Source organism: Diceros bicornis, chromosome 1 (assembly GCF_020826845.1).
Source record: "Diceros bicornis minor isolate mBicDic1 chromosome 1, mDicBic1.mat.cur, whole genome shotgun sequence".
NCBI lineage: Eukaryota > Metazoa > Chordata > Mammalia > Perissodactyla > Rhinocerotidae > Diceros > Diceros bicornis.
This window is the reverse complement of record NC_080740.1, coordinates 55,801,137-55,819,036: the sequence shown is the minus strand read 5'-3', so window position 1 is coordinate 55,819,036 and position 17,900 is coordinate 55,801,137. Positions and strand designations below refer to the sequence as shown.

Genomic DNA, 17,900 nt, shown 5'->3' with positions numbered 1-17,900 from the left:
GCTGGGTAGCACACAGGTGTGAATCATTGTATTAGCACATCTGTCTGTAAACATTAAGAAACAGAGGAGCTCAAGGCCCCCTGCAACTCACTGAAGATGTTAAGTTGCCCACCCACTCTGGGGGGCACTTCAGTAGTCTCCAGGGAGAGCAGTGTCCAGGTATCCAGCTGGAGCAAGGCCTGTGTGGCCCCTCGCAAAATGCATCACCATCTTTTACAAAAGTTAGCAGATTGAATTTTCCCACTTTCACTTACTTCTGCTGTAATTTTCTTAAACCTCTCTCCTTCTCCTTTGTTATTAATAAATCTACTGTGGCCTGCTTGCTGCCTGAAACTCATGAAGATCCCAACTCACAGGTTTTCAGTTTAGACATTTTATACCAGATTAATTCAACCAATGAACCGTGAAAGACATTCTTTATGGATATCAGCCACCATAGTAGGGCCCATCTGGGGCACTGACCATGTGGGTTCTGGGGCCAGAAAATGGACTCAGGATGATTTAGAGGGGCATTCAAGGCTATCTTTAAAAGTTCTTTTATTTTAAATAGAATGTTCTCAAGCTAATGTCCTGCCTTCAGTGTTCCTATGGAGGGGGTGGGCAGAGGGCAAGGCCCTCTATGCACAGAGGGACAGGAGAGATGAAAGTTAATTAGTTTGGGGACCTTGATGCCTTTCCAAGATGCTCTCTTTTATGATGTTTTTCATGGGCACACACTAAACGGATGTGGCCCTATTCCTGAGTAGTGGAAGACCCCCTTCCAGCCTGCCTTGTCCATGATCCTGCCACAGCTGAGGTGCTGGTGTGTCCACCTTCCTACTGAGCTGCAAGTCCAGCTTCCCATTTACCTGAGGGGATGGGGAAGGCTCTGGATCAAACCTCCCATGGCTATATGGAATTCCCAAGTGGAGGGCAAAGTGGCAGGGCTCCCTTCCATCCTGGAGGTAGAGTCTACCTCTTTGCAGATGCCAGGGGAGGCCATCTGTGAATATGGTGATGGTGATGAGGGCTTTAGGGCTCGAGTCTTGCCTGTCCCAACTTTGGTGGGACTAGCTCTCAGAAAATGGCTTACAAACACCAATGATGGCGGATTAAAGGTCATTAATTTAGATTCCACTAAGTTGTAGTCTGTGATAATGTCTTTATTCAACAAATATCTATAGTGCCTTCTGTTTGGGACTGCCATGTGTTTGGGATTCCGTGATGAATGGGCATAGTTTACCTGTGGAGATTGAGGTCTATTGGAAAAGACAGATAAAAAGAAATTAAGTATCTAATAAATTGTGATAAGCATTAAGTAGGATAAGAGCAGGGTGCCATAAGAGAGACTTCAGGTTGGTTGAACCACAGAAGCCCCTTGGGGAGGTGAAAGGTGATAGATGCCAACTGGGCAAAGAGTGGAGAGAAGTGTTCTCAGAAGAGGAAAGAGCCTTTGCAAAGGCCCTGAGTCAGGGAAGGGGAAGGGACGTGGTGTCCTAAAGGAAGTGAGAGGGGAGAGGCCTGTGCTGCAGGAACACAGTGACAGAAGGGATGTGGCTTCTTTGGGCCCTTATCTCTTTTTATTTATTTATTTTTTTGTGAGGGAGATCAGCCCTGAGCTAACATCCATGCTAATCCTCCTCTTTTTGCTGAGGAAGACCGGCTCTGAGCTAACATCTATTGCCAATCCTCCTCCTTTTTTTCTTCCCCAAAGCCCCGGTAGATAGTTGTATGTCATAGTTGTACATCCTTCTAGTTGCTGTATGTGGGACGCGGCCTCAGCATGGCCGGAGAAGCGATGCGTCGGTGTGCACCTGGGATCTGAACCCAGGCCACCAGCAGCGGAGCGCACGCACTTAACCACTAAGCCACTGGGCTGGCCCATGGGCCCTTATCTCTTTGCCAGTCCTCTCTCTGGGCTAAGTGACTAGACACATCTAAAGTTCAGCTGTCCTCTGAGGCCACAGACTTGGCCTTGGTAGTGATAAGGCATTATCTGTCTCATTGACCAATTGAGTCTCTCAGAGCTGGAGTCCTGTCTTCTTCAGAATGCTGCAGAATGCAGTCCTTTGGAACTGCCTGAAGGAAGAGAGAAGGAAAGGGACACATACTGGACACCACCCTGCTGTCCATCATGAGCAGGGCCTGCCAAGCTTTCCACTACTCCCCCAAGGATCCTCTGTGATGCCTAAATTCATCCTCCTGCTCCATCTAGGAGGCTTCTCTCTGAGGTCTGCCTTCTCTGCCCCTTGGCTCATGGGACTGGCCCTTCATACCCCTCAGAATAAGACAGAACAGGACCATCTGAGGCCTATGTCACCCTCTCAGCCAGAAGGAAGCCTGGGAAGGCAGCAGGCAGCATTCTCATGGGTCCATCTTCTCTGTCCTGGAGAAAAGCCTGGTGTAGAGGGGCTGAGTGATGAGCTACTCTCCCCCTGGGATGGGGCTTGGGCCCACAGCTGCTGTTCTCTCCCATTTGTGAGCCCACAATGTACCTGCAAACTCTTTGGAACATGCTGGGGTGACATTTGATTTCTTGCTAATCTACCCACTCTCCAACTTAAGCAGTTTCTCTGTGTGCCATTTGTTCACCTTGTGTTATGGGGTGAAGTTCATTTGTTGCTCTTAATGGCTCTATTGATTACTTATGGACCTTTGGTGGAGTATCCAAACATTTGGCTTCAGAGCAGCTCTTAAAGTGATACCTGGTAGATATCAGCAGAGGATGAGATAATGGAGTAATGCTCCCTGCAGGGTACTGTCTACAAGAGTGTACATTGGTAAAACATTTCTGATAGGCATTTTGGCCTCATTGACTCCATGACTCCATTTTGGGGAATCCATCTCATGGAAGTAAATAGAGATACATGTAAAAATTTATATACAAGGATGTTCAAAGCCCTTGATTATAGTAAAGATACAGAAACAACTTCTTCAATGTCTATCCATAGAAGATGCTTATACAAACCATAGTATGCCTTCTATAGAGTCCCATTCTTCTGGGTGACCTCTGCTTGAACTCTTGCAGTATTGGGAGCATCCCTCCCCAAGCTTTTGAGATAGCCCCTCTCTCTCTGGACAGTTCTCATTCACTGTTTGAGGTATCTTCCTTACATTGAGTCAAGGTTTTCTGTTGATAATTTCTACACATTGGTCCAAGTTCTACTCTGGAATAGCAGTCACACACATTGGTTTACTGTTCCCTATCCCAACACATTCTTGAGCATCTAGTCTCTACATGGAGCAGCTGGGTACCTGACTGAGTATAGCCCCAAGTGGCCAGTGATAAAGAGCTGCAGGGCACATACAAGGGACTAGGAACACAGGGCAAACATGCTCAGAGGAAGGGGTGGGGCTGTCTGAGACATCCTCAGAAAGGGGTGGCATTGGAGCTGGCCCTCAGGAAAGTGTGGGAGGATACTAGCAGGAGAAGATAAGTGTTGGAGAAAACACTATGCCAAGAGAGTTGACCCTAGTTCTTGGCCATCTATCCAGAAAATTCCTTACCAGTGAAGGCCACAGAGCTGAGAAGGAGCTTGTCAGGGGCTCCGTCTTCTCTCCTACCACACTGACTGTGAAGAAAGTGTTACCAAACCAGGTTTATTTTGCCCATTGCATGAAAAGCTAATCATCAAGATGATGAGTTTGCAGCAAAGAAAGAGTTTATTCACAAGGCAGCTAAGCAAGGAGAGGAGAGAACAAATCTCAAATCCACCTCCCTGAAAATGGGGACTAGAGATATTTATGGAGTAGAGGGTCAGGGTAGTCTGAAAGTGGGGATAGATGATTGCAGGTAAGGATAAGTGAGGTAATTGATGATCTGCACAAGCATAATCAAGCTTCATGGCTCTTCATAGGAGGCATATTCACAAAATGGTGGTGTTAACATGATCTGAGGGTGGAGTTTTTGGCTCTTAGACATCAGGAGGTCACCTATCAGACACCTGTGCAGGCCCAGTTGGTGGGCTGGTGGTCTCGACTGGCTAGAACCAGACAAAGGTAGATTTTTAGTTCCTGAAAAATAACTCAAGCATCTGTTACCATGGTGACCCAAGCTTCAGGGAGATGTTATCTATAGGTGGGTTTTAGTAATGCATTATCTAACTACTTTTGTAAACAGACAACTGAGTATAGCTAAAGCAAGTTGGCACCTGGTTTCAAAAGGTTTCAGAGCAGAGGAAAAGTTATGATGCTGGTGTGGCTGTACCTGCCTCTGCAGTGCTTTTGGTGAATGGCCCAGTGTCGACAGTTTGTGGATGATGGTGTTCAGCTGGACCTCCTCAAATACCATGTCTCTGTCAGCTTCCTGCCTGTCTCTGGGCATATCCTGAAAACAGCAGTGACCTCAATGCCATCTACCCATTTCAGTTTCATTTTTCTGGCTTATTCTTCCTAAGGTAGATCATATGCAGCCCTCCCAGAACAGGGTGCTTTGCTATTGGTGACTAGAAAACAAATGTGGATATTTTTTCTCTCATATACACATCCCATAATAATTAATTGCCCCCCAGGAATGCAAGCAAATGTTTTCTAAGATTATAGCAGCCGAGTCGGTGGAATTGCACGTGCTTGCACACGCCCTTGTGTGCACACCTAAGCTTACAAACAATTAGCCGGAAGCTGTGTTAGCAAAGCTCTCAGTTCTTCTGGCGCCTCTTGTGAAGAGGCAGTATTCTGAAAGCTCAGGGAGGGAGGCCAAATGAAATTCTCGGCCCTGGGCTTGCTTGCTTATCATTTGATTTTTCTCCAATTAATGTGTCCATTGCTAAAGATTTCCACTAAGGTCTCAGGGCTAGAAATGGACCTCTCTTTCTAGGGATAGCAAACAAAGAGCAGTGAAATAAAGAATCAAATGGGGATGCCGGAGGTCAATGGGTAATAGTAACAATTTCTTTTCTGCCCCCTTTTAGGAAGAAATGGATTTTTAAAACAGAGTATATCACTATCCATTATCCTAAGGGAGTAAAGAAGGCTCAACTGTTCGCTTACTTTTCCCTAATAGCTCGCTGTTCCACTACTGGCTTGATACTTTGCCTTAACAAAACAGAATTTTAGCTGGGCCTGTGAGTGCCTGTGTGTGTGTGTGCAAGTGTGCCCGAGCACGCAAACTGTTTTTGCATACAGGCCCCAGTTGCCATGCTCATTCAACAGGCTGAACTTTGAATTAAAACCCTACCATGTGTGTCTCACAGGGTCCTTTGGTGCCACTGCCTGTGCTCTGTCACTCTCTTAATGGAAAGCGACTGCAGACACAGAGTCTCCAACCAGTTAGTGGAATTTACATAATCACATCAGCCGGCTAATCTTCTTGATCTGGTCAGGAAACACTGAGGGCATTGTGAGTTTAGGCTAGAAGTACGTTTGACTAGGATCCCTGGACATACATATTTGGTTTCAAGTATAAGGAAACCTTGATTCAAGTAATGTCCAGAAATGTGTGAGACACCAGAGACCTGGGTTTGTGATTTGGCAAGTTCCTTTTCTTCTTGTCCTTTGCCCATTGGCCACACAAATCGCACTCTTAAATATAGATTGGCTCCATGTGTTTTGGCAGGGGGTGGTGGTGGGGTCCTGAAATTAACAGCAAATTTCTTGCCGTGTAGAGATTTTCTTGGATGAGTTCTTTAGCATCTCAAGATGTGAATAAGAATAAAAACAGTTAAGGTAACATCTACCCCAAATAAATTCAGCCATTCAGAGTAATGAAATATGATCATTATGTTTAACAACAATCATTACATGTCATGTGTGTTATAGGAAGTACATTTAGTACGTTAGCATTATCCTTGAATTCTTTGCCCAATTTCTGACACATAGTAGGTACTTAATAAATGTTTATTGAAAAAGTAAAGACTATGTCTAGAATCCTAACCATGTTTGGAATGTTTATACTTTCAGTTTTGATAGCTTTGCTTAAACAGACCCTCAAAATATGGTGATGTGGAAATCTGGTGCAGATGCGGTGATCTGACCACTTGGTCTTCACTGAGACCTTTGAGGACAGATCAGGGAGCTTTTATCTCGGTGAACTCCCTTTTTTCACCCTTTCTTCCTAGACCTAGGAGATCTTTCTTCCATTCCAACCACCCTGGCTTCTTTAAACACTAGTGGAAAAATTGGGAATTGTAGACAGGTGTGGATTTGGCAGCATTCATTTCTTTAAAAATTCTGAAAATGTGTTTCTTTTTTAGATGTTGAAGAAATTAGACCAGCAATACATGGTTGTAAGAGAGTCACACCATAGAAAGACATATGGAATAACAAAGCAGAAGTTTCCTTTCTCATACAGTCCTACCTTGCTGACTGTATGTTCCATATGGTGTGTGCCTTCTTAGGTATTTTCAATTCATTTACACATGCATGTATAGTGTTTTTGGAAACTCTCATCTGGCTATTGAATCTTCTCATCTATGGAGAGTAGATGCTTCCCCAGCTGCCTTGGCCGTTACACGGCTCAGGTGAAAGGCAGGTCATGGAGGCTCAGGTTGAAATGAAGCATAGTCAGAGGTTGATGTTCACATACACCCAGAGAGAAGTTCATGCTTTTGGAATTGCATCCATACCAGGCACATATCTTTTTGGTGACCCTGATTCTACTCTAAAACTTTAAAAATATGTACTTTTCCTATGAGTTTGAAGATGCTTTAGAAACCTGGCTTGTTGATGGTTTAGAAACATGCCTGTGGACTGACGGGTCTCTGCTTATTCTGGGGCCTGCTTGTCTCCTCTAAAGTGCTTGAACCTTGACCTGGGATACTTCATGAGCTTCACCCTCCTTACCTGGGCCAAGCCAGATGTAGTGAAGCCATACAAGTGTGCTGGCTTCCCTGTGGTTGACATCCCAGCTTGACTCTGGATGCCCTTCCCCGGATGCCTGGGGCCCACCTTGTGAGTATGGATCTTCCCCATCCCCTAGGTCTGCTTTGCTCATGAAGTCTCCGCAACTCATTCCCTGACAGCTTCTCATGCTCTGTCATAACTTTCCTCCCTCTTGGGCCCATTGGGAGGAGTAAATGAGACAGTATGGGTAAAGAGCTTAAAACAATGCCTGAAACACTGTGAGAGCTCAAAACATGTTAGTTATTTTTGGTGGTAGTAACAGTAGTAGTATCAGCAGAATAATAAGTCCTCAATAACTGTTTAGCAGCTATTACCGTTATTACATATTTGTCCTTTTAAATTGCAAGTGTCTGTAAACAGGACGTCTTTGTACCATGTGAGTGCCCAGAAGCTCTTAAGACACTCCTAGGTGTACTACAGTTACTCCATGGAGACGACCGCTCTTCTAAATAAGATGACCTTATTTATTAGGAAGATTGGACTCTGGACAGGATCTCGTGTCTGGGAACTTCTTCATTTGGAAAAGGAAGGAGACTCGTGAGCCTGTGGATATCAGGATGGAGAATGTCTCATGTGGGAGCCTATCTCTCTCATCAAAGCAGCTTTTGTGCATGACACAGGCCATTATGCTTTTTCGGTATAATTTTATGACTTAGTATAACGACTCAACTCTAACAATGGAGGAATTATAGCATCATCTTACATGACAGATTATTTCAATGGTTAACATGTTTTTCATTTCAATTAACATTTGTTATTTTGTCTCTGATTCAAAATAGCCACCATATCAACTATCTGAGTATCTTCCCTCCTTGTTTTAGAAGTAATTAGTTCTGATTTTGCAAACAAATTCAATCTTGTTTTTGAATGGGCAGTTTGATATTAACATGAAAATAAAATGCATGTAGTCCTGGCTGCCAGCAAACAAACTCTGGAATTACTGGTAAAAGGGATCATTCTTGGGTGAGTTCTCCATGCCTCTGAGCTGCCAGGTCTGCCTTAGAGCTCTGACGCGAGAACAAAGACAGAAAAGAAGGTCCTGTGACTGGGACTGTTATATAAGCCTCGTTTTTTGTGGGGGTAATAATAGCATCTACCCTCAAAGGGTGCTTGTGTGTGAGGAATCAGGGAGATGTGTTCAGGGCATTTAGACTGGCATGTAGTAGTCACACAAAACAACTGGAGTGCTGCTGCTTTCGTTTATTATTTGGATTGCTTTTCTCTTTCACCAGCTGTTCATATGTAGAGTAAAACAGTTCTATCTAAAGTTATGCAAACATGTTAAAACGCACTGTGTATTGAGTAAAATGAATGACCCTTCTTCGATAACTGAAAGAAAAAAGTCTACAGTTCTACTATACATACTCATAGCAACCCCTACCCACACCCCATCATTAAAATATTTTTGACACAGATTGTTGAATTTCATTCTGCAGGATTGATGTCAGGAAATTTACATGTGCACATATATTAATTGCTGAAAAAAATTACTCTGGAAGTCTCTGTCCTGCCACTGTTTTCCTCTGGGCTCCGGCTATGGCCCTACACTGCCCGCGGTCGAGTGAAATAGTGGGTCACAACTGATGTCATGAAAGCCTCCCTCGGTGTCAACTGTGGGGAAGCTGCAGAACGTGGGACTTGCCTTGGTTGGTGAGGGTAAGGATTTCTGAGTGAGGAGTGGGGCTCCAGTGGAAAGCAAGAGCAGGAAACACTGACGTCTGGACTTGAAGGTTAAGGTCGACATTTCCAGGACTAGGACAGGAACACTTTAGAAAGAGTGATCATGATCTGGTCAATCTTGCTTATAGCTGTTGCCATCTTAATAAGAGCGTGTTCATGATCCAATGTGCTGCCAATGGTGAGCTGCTCTTGTAAATACAATGAATATTAACAAATTTATTTGCATAGTACACTTTATAGAAATCCTCTGAGTGTTGTTCCAAAGAATAGTTTGGGAACAAAGTAAATCTCTAAGTTGACAATATCAACATGTAATTCTGTGCAGTGCTGTTAACATGCTAGAAGACTTAAATATCATGTTACTACAGTACTTCTCAGTAATGTTTGCTGACAATTTCCAGTGTTTGAATCTTCACTCTAGGCTACATTTCTTTATAAATAATACTAAATGTAATATTTCCTATTTATTGAAAAAGAAAAAGAAAATATTGTGAATACAGAAAAACATTATTTCAGCAATTGTTCCTGGGAATTCTGATTTCTCATGCCCAAATCCTCCAGATTCCTATCTGTTGGCAATTTGAAAATGCTACATCAGAGGTCCTCACTGAGCTTTGGGAGCATTTTGACTTCTAGAGCGTGGGGATCCTTCAGTCCTCAGATGCACAGGAGAGCTTCCTCCACCCACTTCTCAGTTGTCTTTAGAAATTTTTGCCAATTGTTGTTTTTTCAAGTCTGAATTAGGACTTATGGAAACAGCCTGTTGAATTTTTGTTACTCATAACAACATGCTATTTCTGCCTTCTAGTTAGTGCTAATAGTTTCCAGAAATAAAAGGAGAAAGTTCTAAAAATCCAAATTAATAAATTCACTTATTTCCCTGAGCAAACCCATATGTCGAGGGTCAACCATGCTTCCAAGCACCAGGCACACAAAAATGATTAAGACCCTGTCACTACCCTTGAGGAATGCATAGTATATTAAGGAAGATAGACACAAAAAGAACTGCTTTATGCTAGTGAATGTCACAGCTGGATCTGAACAAGGTGTAATGTTGGAACTAATAATGTCATAGTTAATTCTACTTGGGATAGGGCTCATAGGGTCAGGAGAAACTTCATGGCAGGCAATTGATGTGAAGCTTGAACAAGGGGCAGACATGTGCTGTGCAGATAGAAAGCATTTGCCAAGTCATACAGACTTGAATTTGCATGACACAGTAAGAGACATGCAGGTGGCTGATATGGCTGGCTGGAGATAGAATCCATAGGACTGAATGATGGGGGGAAGTGGTGAGGGCAGGAAAGGGAGGTGTCCAGGATGGGATCCAAGGTTTATAGCCTGGGTATACCCATGTCCTATTGGACTAACAGTAGCCTCTTAACATTTGGTTGGGTCGAATCAAGGTGCTCACTTGGAGACTAGTCCAGGAGCCTGAGCAGAAGTGATCATAGGCCGATGGTGGTATAGGAGCACAGCCTGACTGCCTGGGGAAGGGCCACAGGAGGATTTTTGGGGGAGGGGATTTTTGAGCTGGGCCTTAAAGAAAGCCCCTTAGGCAGAGAGGAGTGGAGGATGGAGGGGAGAAATGTGGGTGGGGATGAAGGTGTGTCAGATTGAGGAAAAACCTACATGATGGCACAGAGGCACAAAGTTCCTTGGTGGGCTCTGGGAGACAGCAAAGGGTGGCTAGAGCAGAAATATATGGTGGTGGTGATCAGTGTGTGCATGTATGCGTGTGTGTATCTGTGTGTTGGGGAGGGAAGCAGAGTGGACAGTGAACCTGTGCAAGTAGTCTTGGTCAGTTTAACACCAAAACTAGGAGTTTAGACCATGCCTTAGGAGGTGGGGAAAAGATGGAGGTTTGTTTGTGTGGGGGTGTGTGTGTGTGTTTGTGTGAGTGTCAGGAAGATTGGCCCTGAGCTAACATCTATTGCCAATCTTCCTCTTTTTGCTTGAGGAATATTGTTGCTGAACTAACATCTGTGCCAATCCTCCTCCATTTTGTATGTGGGACGCCACCACAGCATGACTTGATGAGCGGTGTGTAGGTCAGCCCGGGATGTGAGACCTCGTGCCACTGGGCCACTGAAGTGGAGCACATGAACTTAACCACTATGCCACCAGGCTGGCCCCAAGAAGATGGAAGTTTTAAGCATGAAAGTCACATCGTCAGATTTGTACTTAAGAATCATCACTCTGCTTCAAAAACGTAAATGCTGGAAATTTTGGTAGACTTTTAAAAAAATGAAAATAAGCAGTTGAGCAAAAGAGAATAAGAAATGCTGGTGATCTGCCAATTGTCTGTCTTCTCTCCATCTTGGAGTACTTGTAGATTGGGATTTTCCATGTGGTGCTGTCAGCAGGGAGGGAGGAATGGCTGCCTCCAGCACCAGCCAGGCTGGGTTGGGGTTGGGCGTCATGGCCAGTGGAAAGGCTGGCAGGATCTGCCTCTCAGACTAAATTGGTTGTGTCACCCCAGTTGATGAATGTCTGTGACACTGGGAATAACAATCCCATCAAGACACCTTCATCGGATTTCAATCTTCATTGACTCAAGAAGTGAAATATCTTAGAGTCAGAAAACTTAGTCCCTTGCCTCAACAGGGTTGGTTATTTTTTATGGTTTGCACTGGATTGTGGGGATTGAAATATACACACAATAACCAGGAAAGTTATGCCTCCTTGGGCTCACATATACTTGTATATAACTTTACATAATTTGGCCTCTGGACAGAGACCACGAATTTAGGTGCCATCTCCATTGGGGTCCTAGTGAGGTAATGAACACCTGCATTTACCTCAGTATAACAGGTATGCTTATTTCACTAGAATTGGGAAAATTCGGAATGGCTGGGCCTTTGTACCTCTAGTCCCCAAGGCATCCTAGGAGAGGTCAAACGTGGTTCCTCTTGGGCTTAATCCATGACCACCTGACATTGGATATGCTGAGCTCGCTTCTCTGCAGGTGAAGAGCCAGGGACAATGTTTCAGAGGGGCTTTATTTATAAAACTGAACCCTGATAATGAAAATACAGATACCAAAATAGGGAATTAAAATGGTCCCAGAGCAGCACCGTCATTCCAAGATAACTTCAATCCAACAAATATATGTCATTTTGCCATATTTCTATGTGACACTGGGCAAGTCACTTCCCCTCTGTGTGTCCACTTCCTCACTTATAAAATAAAGTTGTTGGACTAGATTAGTTTTAAGGTATTTTCTGGTTCTGATAGTTTGTGATTTTGTGATTAACTGCTGAGTAATCACTGCAGTGGTCAGCGCATATGGACCCACCCACTTACCCAACATGGATGTACTGAGCATCCGTGATGTTCCAGGCCATTAGTAAGCGCTGTCCAGCCTCATCTCTTTGCCTCCCCTTAATGAATTTAATTTAATGGTGAAGTTCAGGTCCAGAGACGGAGATGACCTATCATTAACGGGTGATTAATAGCTGGTTCCATCTTTTCCTCAAAGCCATTGGCTCAGTGTTCACTTCTCTCTCTTCTGCCTTTGGCTAAGCTCCTTCAGACTTCTTTCCTCCAGGGCATCATTGCACATGGTTATGTCTGCTCCAGCAAAGCTGCCCACTCTTTGGACTTTATAACCCATTTCTGGGAACTCATAACAACAATTGCTTCAGCTGTGGGGACACATGCTGGGGACTGACCCAGGAGAGGGGCTGCCAGACGCTGGAACTTCTGCCTGTATTTGCTGATTCATTATCAGTGTCAGACAATCTGCTGTGCGAATGATGATAAATGTGTGGTGTTCTGCTGAAGGAATCATGTACTCTGAGGTTAACTCTGTGCTGACAGCCTGCTTGTCTGCTGCCTGGAATCCTGTCACCCACCATCCCTTTTCTGTTAGTCCAGAACAAACCTTGAAAGAGCAAAGTGTATTTGGCAAAGGGTAATAGGAGACCTCATGTCCATGTGCTTTAGAGATGCAAGTGATAGATGTTTTTTTCCAGACAGAGAGGCAAGGATAAGGTGAGTGCCGCTGTGGGAGCAGGGAGGTGTTGGAGACAGGACCTCCAATGACAAACATGTAGGTGCCCCCAGAGAATTTTCAAGCTAGTAATCTAGGTGGGACTGCGATGGGCTGAAGAAGAGAGATTCATCCCTGGACACTCTAAGACTGTGTGAATGTCATCACAGGCTTAGCCACCAATCATCTTCATGACTTTGGGCAAGACTCTTCCCCAGTTTGGGCTTCGGTTTCCCCCATTAGTAAAATGAGTGAGCTGGGCTAGGTGATCTCAAAGAGCCCTTTGTAGGACTTCCTTTTCTGGTTCATTGGTTAGACAGGCTCAACTCTATGGCCTGTCCAGCCTGGGATCCCTAATGGTCCCAAGGGTTGTGCTTGTGGGTACATGGTCATCCTCCTTGATGTCACCCTCAAAGGTAATTCCCCACACAGACCATCAAATTGCTAGGGCAAGTTGGCAGTAGGATAAGAGCTAAGTCGGTGGGGGCTCTTCCTCACTCCCTTTCCTTCATTTGGAAGAGGGTGGGTTACCTCAGACACCAAACCCTAATTCCTGAGGAATTGGAGATTCATTCCACACCTAGTAGAAAAGATTTCCTTCTTGTGGCCCCATGAGTTCTTCTGGGTAATTAAATGCCATTCCAAACCTAGGGCCTTAGAATTAAGTCACATTTCTGTGGCAATGGTAATTTCATCCTCTATAGCCCTATCTATTGGGGCAAATGATAATGATAACAACAGCTCCATTTTTATTGCTTTCTGTTTTCCAGGCATTTTACCAAGTACTTTATATACATCAGCTAATTTAATCCTCATACCATCTGCTTGAAGTAGATTCTATTTTCCCCCATTGTACAGATGACAAAACTGAGACTTACAGGGTTAAATATCCTGCCAAGGTCACACTGTGAGTAAGAGGCAGAGCTGAGATTTGAACTTGTGTTTTTTGACTCCAGAGCCCAAACGATAACCACCATGCAGGACTGCTAGTGCAAAACACTTCAAGGGCATAATAATCGCCTGATTGATGGGCAGGCCAGAGACGCTTGTCTTCCACCCTGTACTCAGCCCCACGCCATGAGAGTCACTCCCAGTGGTTTGCTGGGAGAGTAGCCTTGACTATGAGAGAAAGGGTGGCCATAACTGTAGGTGTTTATTTCAGTGGTTTATGATACAGGGATGGGGTTCCTTCCGTGGACATAAGCCATCCTAATAGCACCATTTATCATTATGACAAAGGTTAGGATGTGGGGAACTGCAGCTGGAATGAAAGGGTAGAATTCTGATTATTTTAGCAGTTGAAAGTGACATCACTTCAGAGCCTCTATCAAATAGCAGATTGGAAGCTGGACTGAAATTGCTTTAAAATGTATCCTGAGATCGTTTTCTGCAGCTGTGATAAAGTCATTTGGTTGTGTTTGGAGATGCGTTTCTATCTGAAATGCTCACGGAGTCGTCTGTGTGTCATCCCACTCAGAAGGCTGCTTGTCAGCCCTGGAGGAGTCGGGGGCTCTGGGATGCTGTTTCTGGGCATCTGTGATGTGCCACACCCTGTATACTGGGTCTGGGGCTGGGTCACTGCACAGAGCCATTGTTTTTTTTAAATGTATTTTGAATGTCTTAGCATGTCAGTAAATAATGTTTTACAACATTTTTAATGGCCACATTGTTCTCCTGGGTCCAGCTGGTGGGTTGAACCTAGGCTTTTGCAACAGTCTCCTGCCCCTATCTCTGGGTTGGAACAAATGGGAGTGTTTGACCAGCTGTTTTATTTATTTGGCCTTTATCCGGGTGACCTGGAGGATAGACCCATGGGGACTGGAGCTTCAGTTAACTTATCTCCTCTTTTTTCATCCTTAGGCAAAAGAAGGGGAACGTGGCCCACAAACACTGGGTTGGACCTTCGAATCTGGTCAAGTGCAAGCCCTGCCCTGTGGCACAGTTGGCCATGGTCTGCGGCTCCGACGGCCACACCTATACATCCAAGGTTGGTCATCTTCGTTCTTTTTTGTCATCAAAAATGCTCCATGTGTGCTTGTTCTGACAAGTCTTTGTGCCAAAACCTGCACAGTTTTGTGAAGCTTTGCAGACTTTTGCACTTGAGAAGCTGCCACATGAACAGTCTCTCTAGCCAAGAGACATGATAAAAATGTTACATCCTATGTGACTGGAGTGGTCAAGGGCTGAGGGGAAACGGTGATTCTCAGAGTGGCCTGTGATCCTGAAGTTAAACTAGATGAGCTTCCTGGAGAAGGTAAGGAGGCAAGCTGTTCCAAAGAGGCGAGTCATACAGCCTAGCTGATGGGGAGCAAAGACATGAGGGAGGCCCAGGATGCTGCCTCCTGGGCAGTATGGTGACAGGAAGGGATGCTATGGCAGCACGTCTTTCACCTGCATTTATTGTACTTCTAGAATGCATCCAGCTCTGCCCCAGGCCCTGGGGGCATTCAGGGGCTGTTCCCTTCTCAGGGGGGCCCAGGGGCTTACAGTCTAATGGAGGAGGGAAGCAAGTATGGTGATAGGTCATTTTACCTCAGAAAATAGTTTCATGGAAAAGGGGACTGCAGATAAAATGGGTCTATTTCTTCTTATTGGAGGGACGAGGGAAGTTTCACAGAGAAGGGGCATTTCATCTGGGCTCTAATAATAGGATTTACAGGCAGGGAGGCAGGGATCATCAGGGTGGAGAAAAGAGAAAGGAGGTGATAATTTGTTCTTGGAACTCCCCATAGTCTCCTTGAGATGAAGGCGTCCATTTGTGTTGGGGATGGGCATATTTCACTGGGGTGATGAATTAGAGAAAGGGAAACCACAGAATTGACAGGAGTTTGCTTATTTGTTCTCTTACTCAACAAATATAAATCAGCACCTCCTCAGTGCCCGGCACTGTGCTAGGTGTGAAAGAGTTGGTGCGTGGGTATCTCAGGAGTTTTCTGTAGGACATGGGTGGGGCGAGGAGTGGAGCTCTGACCCTCCATCTCCTCCAGCCAGAGCTGCACTGCTTTCATCTCTCTTCGTGTTTTTCTATGTCAGGTTCACTTGCAGAGTGGAGTCTGGGCCTAAAGAGGGTTGCTATTGGTGACACCGTGGTCACCTCTGGCCACACTGCCATGTGGCATTCAGGCCTTTCTGCTGTACCCCCTCTCTGTCCCTCCCCTAGTGCACACACAGCTGACAGCTTCTGTTCTCCGTGATCCCCTCACCATCCTGACTTTTACACCATGGAGATTGCACGGGCCTGGGAGGACGCTCGCTGCCTGCTGTCCTTACAGGCTTATCCAGGTTATTTCGAGGCTGTGCCATGCTTTCCTACTGATTCTGTATTGCACAGGTCATATATTTTTGTTCACTGAAAGTATGTTTTATCCTCTCAGATTTTCACATTTTTCTAACCAAAGGGAATATATTTAACAAAACAGGAGGCCAGAAGGCATGTTTAACTTGTACCCAGACCCATATAATCTGCTTTAGGACCTCGATAGCATAATTACCGCTTGATCATTCCTTTGTTCTTTCAACAAGTATCATTGAGCCCTTCTTATGTGCCAGGGTCTGTGTCAGGTGCTGGGGAAACTTACAATGCAGTGGAAATAAAAACATTGGCTCTTCCTCATGGCCAGAGTCAGTAATCCTTAGCTCCTCAACTTCAGACCTGCCCTGTGAATTGCAGCTTCTCTGCCCAAGGTCACAGCCAGTATTTACTGGCTAAATAGCCCCAGCCTAGCTCAGTGTACCCACCCTTCACCCTTCCCCTACTCTCCTTGACCCCTGATGGAATCGCAGTTTGAGATAGTTTATAGTAACAGGGCTTGCTTCTGACACCCTGCACACGTCTGGAATAGTGAGTTTATAGGGGATATTGATGAATCAGTTCTATCCCCCTCTCCCCAAAGGCAGATCAGGCCATCGTTGTCTTTCACCTAAAGCCCAGCTTCTAGGTGTGTGAACAATCACCTGGAGATTCTGTGGAAATGCAGATTATGATCTAGCAGGTCTGGTGTGGGACCTGAGATTCTGCACTTCTAACAAATTCCCAGGTGACGTCCATGCTGCTGGTCCATGGACCACACTTTGAGTAGTGAGGATTTTGGTTTTTATAGGCGCCTCCTAAAAGACCTCCTTACCTCCAGTCTGCCTTTCCCTGCCCCCAAAGTCCATTTCCACATGACAGAAGAGGGGGGATAATTCTGTAATAAAAGTCTGTTCCTGTGTCTCCCCCACTTAAAATGCTTAGATAGCTTTCCTCTTGCAGCTAAAACAAAGCTCAGAGCCTTTATCGTTGCTAACAAAGCCCTCCAGAGTCTGTTGCCTTCCTATTTCTTAATCCCTTATTACAGAAAAGATCTTTCACTCATTTGTTCAGCAACTGTTTATCGAACATTTAGCAGTTCTAGGCACTGTGCAGAACGTGGCGAGGGGCAGTGGGGAACAAGACAGACACCATTCCTGCTCACGTGGAGACTACAGTCTGGTAGGGGAGACAGAAATAAAGTAACCAAACAAATAAGTTTGTAATTTCAGATTTTGGTTAAGTGTTACAGGGGAATATGGATGGTGCTGAGAGAAAGAGAACGAGAAAGGCCTGCTTTATAGGGGATGGTGAAGGAAAGCCTTTTGGAGGTGGTGTCTTTAAACCAAGAATGGAGGGGTAGAATGTTCTAGATAGAGAAAACAGCATGGGCCAAGGCCCTACGGCAGGATGATGTGTTTGAAGAACTAAGAGGATGCCCGTGTGGCTCAAACTGTGAGGGGAGAGGAACATGAGATGAGAGGGGGAGAAGGAGGATGTGAGAACAGTCTAAGAGGAGACATTTAGCCCAAGCATGGAAGGTGAGCAGATCGTCAGGCAATGCCAGGCTTGTGGGACACTTGGTACTGTAACTGCCTTCATGTCTGTGTCTGCCTCAGGAATGTGAGATCCCAGAAGCAGAAACAATACCCGTCGCCACCTTCACCAGGCACAGGACAAGTGCATAGCGAGAGCTCAGTAAATATCACGGACAAGAGAGGAGCCGCCACGGACTCTAGTGGAGAAGGAATGGCGAGCTTCTGGTCTGTGTAACCCATCTGGGATTTGAGTGATTGGGCTGCAGAGAGCTTAGTCATTGAGAAAAATAAGCCATCCCCACCCTGGGCCAAGTTACTCAGCTAAACACCCAGCCTGGGGCTCTGGCAGAGGGTCGGAGGCTCCTTGCAGTGATTCTCTCTTTGCGAAGATCCAGTTAGTGCTGTTCCAATTATTCCCTCCAGCTCTGGAGTAAGCTCTCTGATCTTCGAGCCTGAGACTGGAGACAAGCCATGAAATGCCCGTGAGTGATCAGGGCGGTTTGGGTGAGTGGTTTGTCGCACATCGAGCTCCGGCAAAACCCTGCCCACTCACCTCTGTCTCATTTGTAGAAGGAGCTTA

General features: G+C 45.2%; 1 protein-coding gene across 1 annotated transcript in view; it reads left to right on the top strand.

Annotated features, from left to right (window-relative positions):
• Positions 1 to 17,900, top strand: part of SPOCK1 (SPARC (osteonectin), cwcv and kazal like domains proteoglycan 1) — a 478,475-nt gene that overhangs the window by 334,841 nt on the left and 125,734 nt on the right. The window contains exon 4 of the mRNA XM_058540847.1: positions 14,354 to 14,480. Within this exon, the coding sequence (XP_058396830.1) occupies positions 14,354 to 14,480 (127 nt within the window). The remainder of the gene's footprint in view (positions 1 to 14,353; positions 14,481 to 17,900) is intronic.